The 11,830-nt window shown below is 41.1% G+C and overlaps 1 protein-coding gene across 1 annotated transcript in view; it reads right to left on the minus strand.

Moving 5' to 3' along the window:
• The window catches only part of LOC102243297 (cubilin), a gene marked incomplete at its 3' end in the record, with an annotated part of 182,298 nt that extends 170,508 nt beyond the window's left edge, over positions 1-11,790 (minus strand). Inside the window, exons 1-6 of the mRNA XM_005856727.2 lie at positions 11,561-11,790; positions 10,837-10,966; positions 9,815-9,910; positions 9,223-9,261; positions 6,303-6,404; positions 5,557-5,660 (exon numbers count right to left, since the gene is read on the minus strand). Coding sequence (XP_005856789.1) covers positions 5,557-5,660; positions 6,303-6,404; positions 9,223-9,261; positions 9,815-9,910; positions 10,837-10,966; positions 11,561-11,673 — 584 coding nt within the window. The remainder of the gene's footprint in view (positions 1-5,556; positions 5,661-6,302; positions 6,405-9,222; positions 9,262-9,814; positions 9,911-10,836; positions 10,967-11,560) is intronic.
• Between the last annotated feature and the right edge of the window lie 40 nt (positions 11,791-11,830).

Consider the following 11,830-nt stretch of genomic DNA (forward strand, 5'->3'; position numbering starts at 1 on the left):
TTGTTTTACTATGGTTTCAAATATCAAAAAATTTCTATATGTGACACGGCACCAGAGTTAAGTTAGGGTTTTTCAAAATGCTGACACGCCAAGCTCAAAAGGTTCGCCATCACTGGCCTAGGAGATCCGTCTGTCACCAAAACTACTATTCCCAGAATTCCTGGTGCTCCCCGCGCTCTTGGTTTTCCCTTCCTGCTCTGTCTCCATCCCATGGCCTCCCACTCTGCCAAGTTCTCCAAGCCGCCAACTCTCTCTCTCTCTCTGCTCTCCATCTAGCAGCTTTGGGAGCCAATTTCCCCAAGCCGCTCCACTCTCCGCCTGCTCTCCCGCTCTGCTCTCTGCCCAGTGCCTGTGTATGCAAATTAACCCGCCATCTTTGTTGGGTTGATTTGCATATTCACTCCTGATTGGCTGGTGAGTGTAGCAGAGGGACAGTCAATTTACATGTTTATCTTTTATTATATAGGATAGTGCCAATCTATGGACACTATTTTCATCTTGGGACCTAACGGCATTTTCTTGCAGGATGTGCTCAGGAAATTGTGTTTATCTCATCACTAAGAGCTCTACTATTGGACAGTGGCTTAAGATTTGAGAGGAGATTCTGGTTCATGGACTTTCAGTTGAATCCTCCCATTTTATCTCTCTCTCCTTCTTGCTCTTATCACTTGTAGATGAATTCATTTTAATCCTACACTCTCGTCTACACAGCTACAAAGTACACTTCTTTCATGATATGATAAGAAAGAAGTGGGGCGGAAGAAGCCAGTAGACTATGCACTCCCTTGCTGTGATCCTCAAAGACAAGTATTATTAATCCCATTTTATGGGCAAGGCTCACATTGCCCAAGGAAACTTATATCTGTGTTACGCCTGCATGATTGTTTTTCTTTCTTTTTCTTTAAGATTTTTAAAATTGATTTTTAGAGAGAGAGGAAATATCAACATGAAGCCTGCATGCCCCTCACTGGGAATGGAACAGGCAACCTTTCAGTGCACAAATGACGCTCAACCACTGAGCCACATCAACTAGGATGCACCATTGTTTTTCTAGATCATATTCCCACATCCGAAAGCTAAAATTCATTGAAGACTTTCCCTTTTTATGTCTTTTTAACAAACAGTGTTTGTATGTAAAACGTATTCTCAAAGTATCTGAATATGGCCTTTAAAGAAAAAGAGTAATGAATTATAAACCTCCCTGCAGAAGTCACTTTTGAATGACTAGGTTTTTCAGTCTTCAAAAACATGGCAAGTGCTCTTGGCAATTGGAAGAGGTCAAGTGCACTTTCATAGTCATAGTTTAACTTGCTTTAGAGTCCATGGTTCAATGCTGATGTAACTGACTAACTGAAAGAGGTAATGAGCTTAATACCTAACTACTATTTAAGCTAAAACCAGACAATCTTCATGGTTTAAGCTCTCCACGTTTTAAAATCCACCAATGATAAGAATGGAGATAAATAAAATAAAACCTGCTAAACATCCTTGTGTTCCTAAAGAAAGGAAAACAAACAAACTCAACCTTTTTTCCTAGAAACCTTCTCAAACGGAGCCTGAAGTATATAATATACACCACCCATGCGTGGCAAATTTGGACCCATAGGGCTGTCTTAATCCAAAGTAAACAGGAGAATAATAAGAATCAATTCTTCAGAACAAAGATGCAATAGCAGCATTGTGTCAAAATATTAGCTGTTAGCTGCCTGAAGCAGTTGAGGGAAAGCCCTGGAGTCACAAGAACTCCTAGGCCAGTGATGGCGAACCTTTTGAGCTCGGCGTGTCAGCATTTTGAAAAACCCTAATTTAACTCTGGTGCCGTGTCACATATAGAAAATTTTTGATATTTGCAACCATAGTAAAACAAAGACTTATATTTTTGATATTTATTTTATATATTTAAATGCCATTTAATGAAGAAAAATCAACCAAAAAAATGAGTTTGCGTGTCATAGGTTCGCCATCACTGTCCTAGGCAGAAACAGACAATGAATGGTATTCCTTGCTCTGCTTTCAGTAACTCTAAAAAATAATTTTAACCAGAAACTTTCTTGTAAAATAGGGCTTTTGATTAATTAGCATTTGCATAATGATTTATCTTTCAAAGTAGGAATTATAATCCCTTTAAATAAAGACTCCTTTGTGTCCCCAAATCACTGGACTCCCAGAGTTAGAGGCTGAAGGAGGCCCCCAAACCAGAGCAAACTGCCCACCCTATTGCCACAGCTCCAGATTATCCAACAGCCTCTCAAGTTTAACTTTAGCAAATGTCTGAAGTTTCCCGAGGAGGTTACTAGCCTCAGAGAAGCTACTGATTAACAAGGATTTAACCTCACTTAATTAATAGAACTCAAGGAAGCCTCCAAGTTATTGCTGTTTCCTTACATAGACTCCACAGAGCAAGAATTTAATCTTACACTCATGCACATTTCCTATGAACTTTTATTCCTTCAAAAATCTCTCTCATGTCCAGCCAGTGTGGCTCAGTGGTTGAGTGTCGACTATGAACCAGGAGGTCATGGTTTGAATCCCCATCAGGGCACATGCCCAGGTTGCAGGCTCCATCCCCAGTGTGGGGCGTGCAGGAGGCAAAAAACAACAAAAGAATAAATTAAATGAAAAATATCCAGGACATTCCTAGATATCAGGAAGGCAATAAAGTATTAGTGCTAGAAGCTGGGACATTTGCCACCTAATGTCTGTAAGCAGCAGTTCTCCTTGATAAATGCCCATAAACATATATCAGGAGATAATGCTTTCAAGAGAATGAAAGATTAGACCCACATTCTGGATCTAGCCCAATCTTGAATGTTTATAAAAGCAGCAACGGGGGAGGGTCATTTAAGTGAGAAACAAAATACTGATAGCAAAAGCTCTTTAATAGCACAATATTTAAGTTAGAGGTGGTTAATTTTAGTTTTGAACCAATTATTAACTCATTGATGTATCTATCAGGAGTTTCAATGAGTCAAAACTTGTAACTTAGAATGAGAAAAAAAAAGTTAAGATCAGATCAAAAGAACAAAAGACAATGATGGGGGGGGGGGATAAGGACACATATGTAATACCTTAATCCAGTGGTCGGTAAACTCATTAGTCAACAGAGCCAAATATCAACAGTACAATTGAAATTTCTTTTGAGAGCCAAATTTTTTAAACTTAAACTATATAGGTAGGTACATTGATATTAACCTAATTAGGGTACTCCTAAGCTGGCCTTTGCTAAAAACATCCTCAATCTGATTAAGGTCGACCCCTTCCAACTCTCCCATCCTCAACTTGTGTGCTGCGTATCCCCCTGCCCGCCTGCACCGCGTCTCCTGTCGCCTGACCAACCGATCGACATCCCCCACTTCTTCTAACGCCACTTCTTCAAAATAGATTCTCCCAGGCTGAAAACCGACTTCTGCGCATGGGCCACTAAGTTTCAATCGCACTGTACATGTGCGCCCGCACTTGGTATTTTGTGGAAGAGCCACACTCAAGGGGCCAAAGAGACACATGTGGCTCGCGAGCCTCAGTTTGCCGACCACTGCCTTAATCAATAAAGAAAAAAATTTAAAAAAACAACAAAAGAATAAATTAAATGAAAAAAGAGGAGGGTTGTGACTGCTTTTTGAAACAATATAGTGTGTTTACAGATGAGCAGGAAAGAAAAAACAAAATTACTGTACTTATTTTTGCTGGAAAGAACAGAATGAATATCGTTGTGAGGGAATTGAAGGACAAGATAGTAGAGACGATAGTAAGAGAGCAAATAATTGCTCTTCACTCTGGTGAGATTACACTCGTGTATTCAAGCACGACAAAACCAATTCCTTTATCTTTTAATAATCACAGAGTGCAAGCTACCAACCAATATATGGAGAATGATAATGTATTTTAGAAAGTGATTATAAGAAACCATACAGAAATAAGTTTGAGGTTGATCTGCCATAAATTTTTGGACTTGATTATTCAAAAAGATAATGTGCCAGCCAGTCTTCCTAGAGTTTGATGGGAACCTGGAGGTGGAGTGAGGCTTAACTCTTAGCAAGGAAAGGGAAGTTTTCCTGGAGAGGGCGGTGCCTGAGCTGAGCAGGAAAATGCTGTAGACAAGCCACTGGACAGGGTCAGTCAGAAGATAGGGGCTGCATGATGATTGTCGTGAGGGGCCTTGTAACTAATTGAAGAAAGTCAGTGAGAGTTAACTATTTGAAAAAAACCGCAGTTCAATCCCTGATTCTTATTATGGTTAACATGTTGCATAGGACTTGAATAAAGGCATCCTCACTAAATCTATTGCTATGGTGGGGTAGCCCTTGATGATGTAAGAATATCCAAAACCTGTAGAGAATTTTCATAACAATTTATTTGACTCAAATCAGGATATTCCTGGAAGCAAGATCTCAGCAGGCTGAGAAAAAATGCTCATAAGAATAACATTTTTCAGTTTCTTGTTTGCATTTGAGATTAAGGAGAGAACCTAAGGAAGATGGCATGAAGGTGGGAGAAAGGAAGGCAAGAATTGGATTACAGAACAGTTAAAGGTATGTACTGTTTTGAAGGTGGCCAAGTTTTAGAAGGAGGGTTCTAAAGGGACATTTCAAAGGTGTGTTGACCTAGATGCACAGAAACAATAGACAGGGCTTGCTTAAAGCAACGATAAGCCTTTTACTGAAGAAGTTATGTGCCTGACTACCCACCGTGACCTGCCCACTCAGGAATTCATGATCAGACCACCCTGAGAGGCTACTTTCCTGGGCATCCCTTACACCTGCGTCTATTTAAAGCTCTTAGATGGCTGCTCCTTCGATCTCCGAGTGTTACTAACCCTCAGCCTCACCTTGCATCATGCCCTCCGTACTCCCTATGCCGGCCACAGTGGCCCTCTTCCAGTTCCTCAGGGCCTCTAGAAAGAGGAATTCCTTGTGGGGTGAGAGTTGAGGATGCACAGCTTTTCTTGCTCTAGGTAAATAGTTGTGTGTAAAGTTTAAATAGAGCCACATATTCCCCCATGGAGCACCTAATTTTGCTGCCAATACAGATAGTTAATCTTGGATGCTTTTAACTATGGGATGTTTTAATCCTTCAAAAACACACCTTAATATATATAATGTGATTATATTATATATTGCTGCTTTTTTAGAGAGAAGGGTAGAGAAAGAGAGAAACACTGACCAGCTGCCTCCTGCACACCCCCCACTGGGGATTGAGCCCGAAACCCAGGCAAGTGCCCTTGAATGAAATTGACCTGTCAACCTCCTGGTGCATGGGATAACGCCCAACCACCTGGGCCACACCGGCCAGGGTAATATATATTTTTAAATATGCAAAAGTGATAGTTTTTACCCAAAGCTTTAAGAGACTTTACATGTTTCTGCTCATCCCTCTGGGGGCTTTTGACCTCAGCCATAAGAAGAGCATTCCTCAGGTAGCTGCTGCTCCTCAGGCCCCAGGCCAATAACAAGACATGCAGACCAAACCTAAGCTGAAGCAGAGCCACCATGGCCAATCTACAGACCCAGGAGCAGGAAAAGTAAAAGCTTGTTGTTTAAAGGAAAAAGAAACAGTTACCTGTAGCTCCCTAGTGTATTAATACACGTGGCTCCATTCTGGCAGCCGAAGGGTGTTCCCGCGTAGATCTCACATTCATTTACATCCGCTGAGCACAGAGGACCCTGTGTTTGTGTAAAGAACAAAGTCAGGTGCCACAGGTTACAGAGGCATCCGGGGCTCACGTGCCAATGAGATATTTAAGGATTTACACACAGACAGTAAAGACAGTCAAGCCAAATCCAATAACAGCAGTACTAATATTAATCTCTGGTTAGCCTTCCTCTGGAACTCAGATTTCACCCCATAGGAAAACACCAGTCACACAAGAAGGATCCTATGCAAACTAATTCTCATTTCACTAGGGCGCTGTGCCTGGGAATGCTCACCAATTGTATTTTAATAAGCATGTCAGGTACATTGACACCATGAATAGGAAAGAACAAGAAAATGCACATGGCTATGTCAGATTTCTTTAGTACATTTGATGCTAAACAATTTAAATGGATGTTAGCCGAAATAGTATACACTTCCATGTAGTTATCCACTCCAGTGAACCCCTCTTTACGATGGCTTAGCATTTAGTGGGTTATATATGCCTGCTTGCCATTGTTTGGATTTTGGCATACATAGTATAATTCATTCCGATTCAGAAGACCACAGAATCCTAGAAACTTTAGATGGAAAATTAAATATGTCTGAATGACTCCAAGGAAACCACAGATGCTGACTCACCACCATTTTTAACCAAAGACCCAGTGACTCACCTTCCACTGTGAAGGACAGATACAAAAAAAGGAATCATGAAGATTGAGGCAGGTTCCACCGTTTTGGCAGGGATTGCTGCTGCAAACCTTTTTGTCAACTGTCTGAAACAAAGACAGGACGGTCAGAGAGGGAGTGGTACTTGCCACTGGCGACAATAAAAGGCCTGTCTCGGTGCAGATGTGTATGTACAGCTACATTTTACCCCAGTCCCTGAGGGTCTTCCTCCAGATGTTAAATCAGTTACTTAATTCTTCTTCAAATCTATGCTCTTGTGAAAAAAATAAGTGTTTCACATAGGTCCTATTCATGTTCCTTCACTATTTGCATGGATTTAACCATGGATGGGATGAAGCATGAGGTGAGACAATTCTCACTCTATTCTTTGGGAAAGCATTTTTCGCCAGAGAAATATATGTTGGTAGACAAGCGTAAAGAGTTCAGGTGTGGGAATAATAATGGACATTCTTATTGTGCTAAGAAAATAAAATGGAAATGCCGGTTCTTTTGCTGTTGCCGTTATCTTTAGTCCCTCCAGATAAGCATTTGAAATAGGATCATCTTTTGCTGTCACCCCTCCTCCAAGAGTCAAGATGACTGAACTCTTTTCATCCAGGCCCCTTTGTTAGCAATGTGACCCCCTTAGATACACCCTCCACTCTCATGCTCACATGACTACTTTCAAACTCGATTCACAAACAGACCGCCTTTGTCTACACAACCTGGGGAATACTCAAATCAGTTACCAGTTCCAATCTTGTAAGATTTGTAATGGTTCGGAGGAGGAGGGGGCAGAGAAAACTTCTTTAGAGAGGACAAGTGATTAGGTAAGGAAAGGTATGCTATTAATTTCACCTAATCATAGTCTAATTCTATGTTTTAAAAATGAAAATAGGAGTAAAGTGTTCACTATATTCCTGTTAATATTCAGCAACTCACAAAGAAAATCAAGCCTATTGCTGTCATTCTACAGAGGAACTGGGGGCCAGAGGACAGCCAACCAAATGTCTCGGCACCATTTATTGCAAAGCCCATTCTCGCTTCATCTTTGTCATAAGTCAGGTGACCATACACGTGAAGGTTTCTTTCTGGACTATGTTTTCTTCCATCATTCTATTTGTCTCTCTTTGTGCCAATACCACAATTAGCCCTGTCCATCAAAGGACACTATTGAGAAAGTTAACCACATTCTCTTTAAATGTTTTCCTGGTGTACAAAAGCAACTTTGTCTGGGGAACAGAAACGAATAAGCCTATGGGGACCCGACAGGAAATGGAATCGCTGAGCACTCAGGAGGAAGACAATAGGGAACATGGAGTCTGTCCTGCCCAGAGAGCACCTGCCCTATCTGAAGGCATAAAGGCACTTACATTCAACATCATTACAAATTCTTTCTGGGGGATAACAAGGACAGTCTGAGCTCATTTCATCATGGCACCCAGCTCTAGAAGTCTGGTAGAAATAGTGACGCACTCCATGAGACTGAAAATGCTAGTGCTGGGTCTTGATCCACAGGTGTGATTCATTGTTCACTTTCATTCACTTAGTTACTCCTTTAAAAGATCAAGGCTAAGCATACGATTTATTATCTAAGTCGGGAAGAGGAATAAATTGACTTGTTTGCCAAATATGAAACATCAAAGCAGAAGACATCATTTGAAGCATACTCAAATCAGATCAAGAACATTAGGGCAGAGCCCTAGCTGGCTTGGCTCAATGGATAGAGCATTACCCTGCGGACTGAAGGGTCCCAGGTTCGATTCTGGCCAAGGGCACATGCCTGGGTTGCAGGCTCGATCCCTGTTTGGGGGCGTGCAGGAGGCAGCCGGTCAATGATTCTCTCTCATTGATGTTTCTCTCTCTCTCTTCTTCTCCCTTCCTCTCTAAAATTAATAAATAAATATATTTAAAAAAAAAGAAAGAAAGAACATTAGGGCAGAGATTGTTAACCTGGAATCCCCTGCCTTTTATTTAAATATTTAAATATGGGACACTGTGCATTTCTTTGGGTAGAAGGTTATGACTTCCATGAAACTCTCAAAAACACCAGCCTACTACAAAAGGGATTTAAAAAAAAAAAACAAACCCCTGACAAGGACTAGTTTATAAGCCTGTAGTACAACAACGAAAGGTATACCCTAAGACAAGCATGTCAAACTCAAAGGCTAACACGGGCTAAAGAAAAGAGGCATGCAGCCTGCGGGCCGAGAGTTTGACATGCTTGCCCTAAGAGATTGTTCAAATTTACCAGCAAGCCTACTTTTATTTTTTTAAATATATTTTATTGATTTTTTTACAGAGAGGAAGGGAGAGGGACAGAGAGCTAGACACATCGATGAGAGAGAAACATCGATCAGCTGCCTCCTGCACATCCCCACTGGGGATGTGCCCGCAACCAAGGTACATGTCCTTGACCGGAATCGAACCTGGGACCCTTCAGTCCACAGGCCAAAGCTCTATCCACTGAGCCAAACCGGTTAGGGCAGCAAGCCTACTTTTAAACAAGTTTGGAATATTTTGTGATATACCTCAGACTTCTTAATTTAATGTTAGAGAGGACAAATGATCTTCAAAACTTAGTCCTTGATGCCAGAATCAGCAAGCTGGGTGGTCAGCAGCTGAGCAGAGAGAGCACACTTAAGCCCACCATATCACCACTGAAGGGTGACGGCATAAGAGGAAGAGCACGTGGAGTGCTGAGCGAGTCAGAGGCCGCAATGCTCACATGCCCAGTGACCTTGGGCTGGTCACTTCATCTCTCTGAGACTCAAGTTCCTCATCTCTCTCCTGGGAAGCATAAAGTAGGATGATAATTAAACTATAGCAAAAATCAAAGTCCTTGATATGAATCATCCATCCATCTAAAGATAAGAATACTAGATTCATTAATGATGTTAGGTATGTAGTACTTATGGGACTTACCTGCTGTAAGCTTTGAACTTTTCTCTCAAGATCCACAAACTAGAAGTGGGGAGGAAAGAGCATAAGTTACCTGTTCAAAGGCATTTTACATAAACTGTTATCCCCTTGACATGCTTTTCTAATGCCCTCCTTTGGGGACTCACTTTATCTGTTTGTTTCTTCTTTTAGTGCCAGACCCCTCATCATTCCTCTCCCCTCCAAGCTTCCTTTTCTTTCTACTTTCATCACATAGACTTTTTAAAAAAGAACTACAACCCACTGATGAATTGATTCATTGCTTCTCTGCACACAATGACTCTGGGAATTTTTATCAATGACAGGGATTCATCCACTTCTCCAATAAGAAGGTTGTTATCAGAACATGAGCAAGGCTACTTATGCAACAAGTTCCTGCTACAGTATTTCCAACATTCTGCCCATCACCACATCCACATCCTCTATGAGAGCTGTGTCATTTAACCAAAACGTCCATGATTGTAATGTTAAATTTCTACAGAAGACACAAAGTTGGTATGTTTCCTGCCAAATGGTTGCTTATGAAGGTGAATTGAGGAGACCCCACTTGCTTTAATGGTATAGATGTCAGACTTACCTTAGAATTAAGCTGATGTATTTGACTAGAAATATTTTGAGGCAGACCACCTGCACTCCTTTTTAAATCTGCAATATCGTCTTTGTTTTTCTGGATCTAATTTTAAAAAGAAGATGAAGAAGAAAAAGAATGAGGAGGATAAGGATGGAAAGAGGGGGAAGAAGCAAATAAATGCGAGTGAAAAATGTTCGTATGTGTTACAGGAACAAAACTTTAAAATTTGAGCATTATTTTATTTTAAGCACTAAAATCTTGGCCATTATTATAAAAACCAAAACACTGCCATGTATAATAAACTTCAGACTAAAATAGCCATGGCATAATTCCATTTACCATTTTCAGCGACAATCTCTCCAAGTATTTTCCATTTGCAGTATTCCCCCATAATAACAGTTTAGAGGGTTTGTTAAAAGGCCTGGCTTGGAATCAGACTGTTCGGGTTTCAAATCCTGACTCAGCCATTCTGTGTGTGCCCTTGTGCAAGTGACAGAACGGCTGCAGGGTCCCTTTACCCCCTATAAACGGGGTCATCATCAGCCAGCTTCCTGGGCAGCTGTGCGGGTTAGATGAGATAATGCACACAACGTGCAGAGCACAGTGGGCAGCCCACAGCGAGCTCTAAAGAATGCCAGCTGCTCCACCACGGCTGACACACCAGCATGATGCAGCTAAGAAGGAGCACTGGAAACACTCGAGAAGAAGGGAAATAATTGGCCAATTCTGTTCTGTGGTAAAAGTGAACTGGTCACTTCTCCTTTCTCTGGTGCCCCTCCTTCCTTGGTCCCCATGTGGAGGAGTCCCCAGTATTATCTCTGGACTAGAGTGTGTAAGCCTGCACAGCACTAGCAGCACACCCTCTGCCCATCGTTAACCCGAGGGCATGGCTCTTTACAGGGACTTGTGCCCCCTCCAATTATGTGCCCTGTGCTAAAGATTCAAGGTACAGATTAATAAGTAACTGGTCAATTAAGTGACCATACCTGGATATACAAAATTACTTCAATATATTTCCAACGTATTACCTGTTGTAAACATTCGCCAAGGTCTTCATCATTTAATTTAATTTTCCCCAGGGATCCAGTTTTAAATTCAATGTTTTGAGCAGACCCAGTAAGAAACACTAAATTTCCTCTCTCTGTAGCCATTCGAGGCCTATATAATACAAACCAGAGAATGCATCATTAATTAGGATATAATTTTTTAAAATATATTTTTATTGATTTCAGAGAGGCAAGGAGAGACAGAAAAATCAATGATGAGACAGAATCATTGATCAGCTGCCTCCTACACACCTCACACTGGAGATTGAGCTTGCAACCCAGAGTGCCCTGACCAAGAATTGAACAGTAACCTCCTGATTCATAGGTCAACGCTCAACCACTGAGCTATGCCAGCCGGGCAGAACATATAATTTTTAAATCCAAAAAATGGATTTTCTCACTGAATATTTATAGACTGCATATAACTTCACTTTTGGTCAACTCAAGTAAATTCTCCCTGTTCATATGCCATTCATTTCTCTGCAAATTTCCAAGAGATATCTCCATTTTGCATACTTGCTTTATTTGCAAAATGATAAATAAATGATTTGTGTAGAAGATAATTCCACATATTTTTTCCTATTTGTTTTTAATATCATTATTTTTCTCAAGAAAAATTACTCCTTTGCTTATCTGGCTATTTGGGAAAATGGATGAGGAACAACCCTAGTCCATCAGCAGAAAAAATATGCATGGATCTACTTACTGTTGGAGGTCAGTAATCCTTGTTTGGCTCTGCAACTCAAGTCGTCCAGTTTCACCATCTGATTTTGCAAATGTCAATAAAATAACCACACTCCAAAGGAAAGATGAGGACATGTTCCTCACCAACCCTCCTAGGTTGTCGGGTAAGAGGGAGGCCACTCCAACCGAGTGTGGGAGTCTGGAGAAAACAGACCAGGCAGGTGTACTTTGACCTCTTGAATGTCCTGCAAGTTTTTAATTCTTTCTTCTTTGCCCTAGAAGGCTAAGTTTT

Source organism: Myotis brandtii, unplaced genomic scaffold, assembly GCF_000412655.1.
Source record: "Myotis brandtii unplaced genomic scaffold, ASM41265v1 scaffold1042, whole genome shotgun sequence".
NCBI lineage: Eukaryota > Metazoa > Chordata > Mammalia > Chiroptera > Vespertilionidae > Myotis > Myotis brandtii.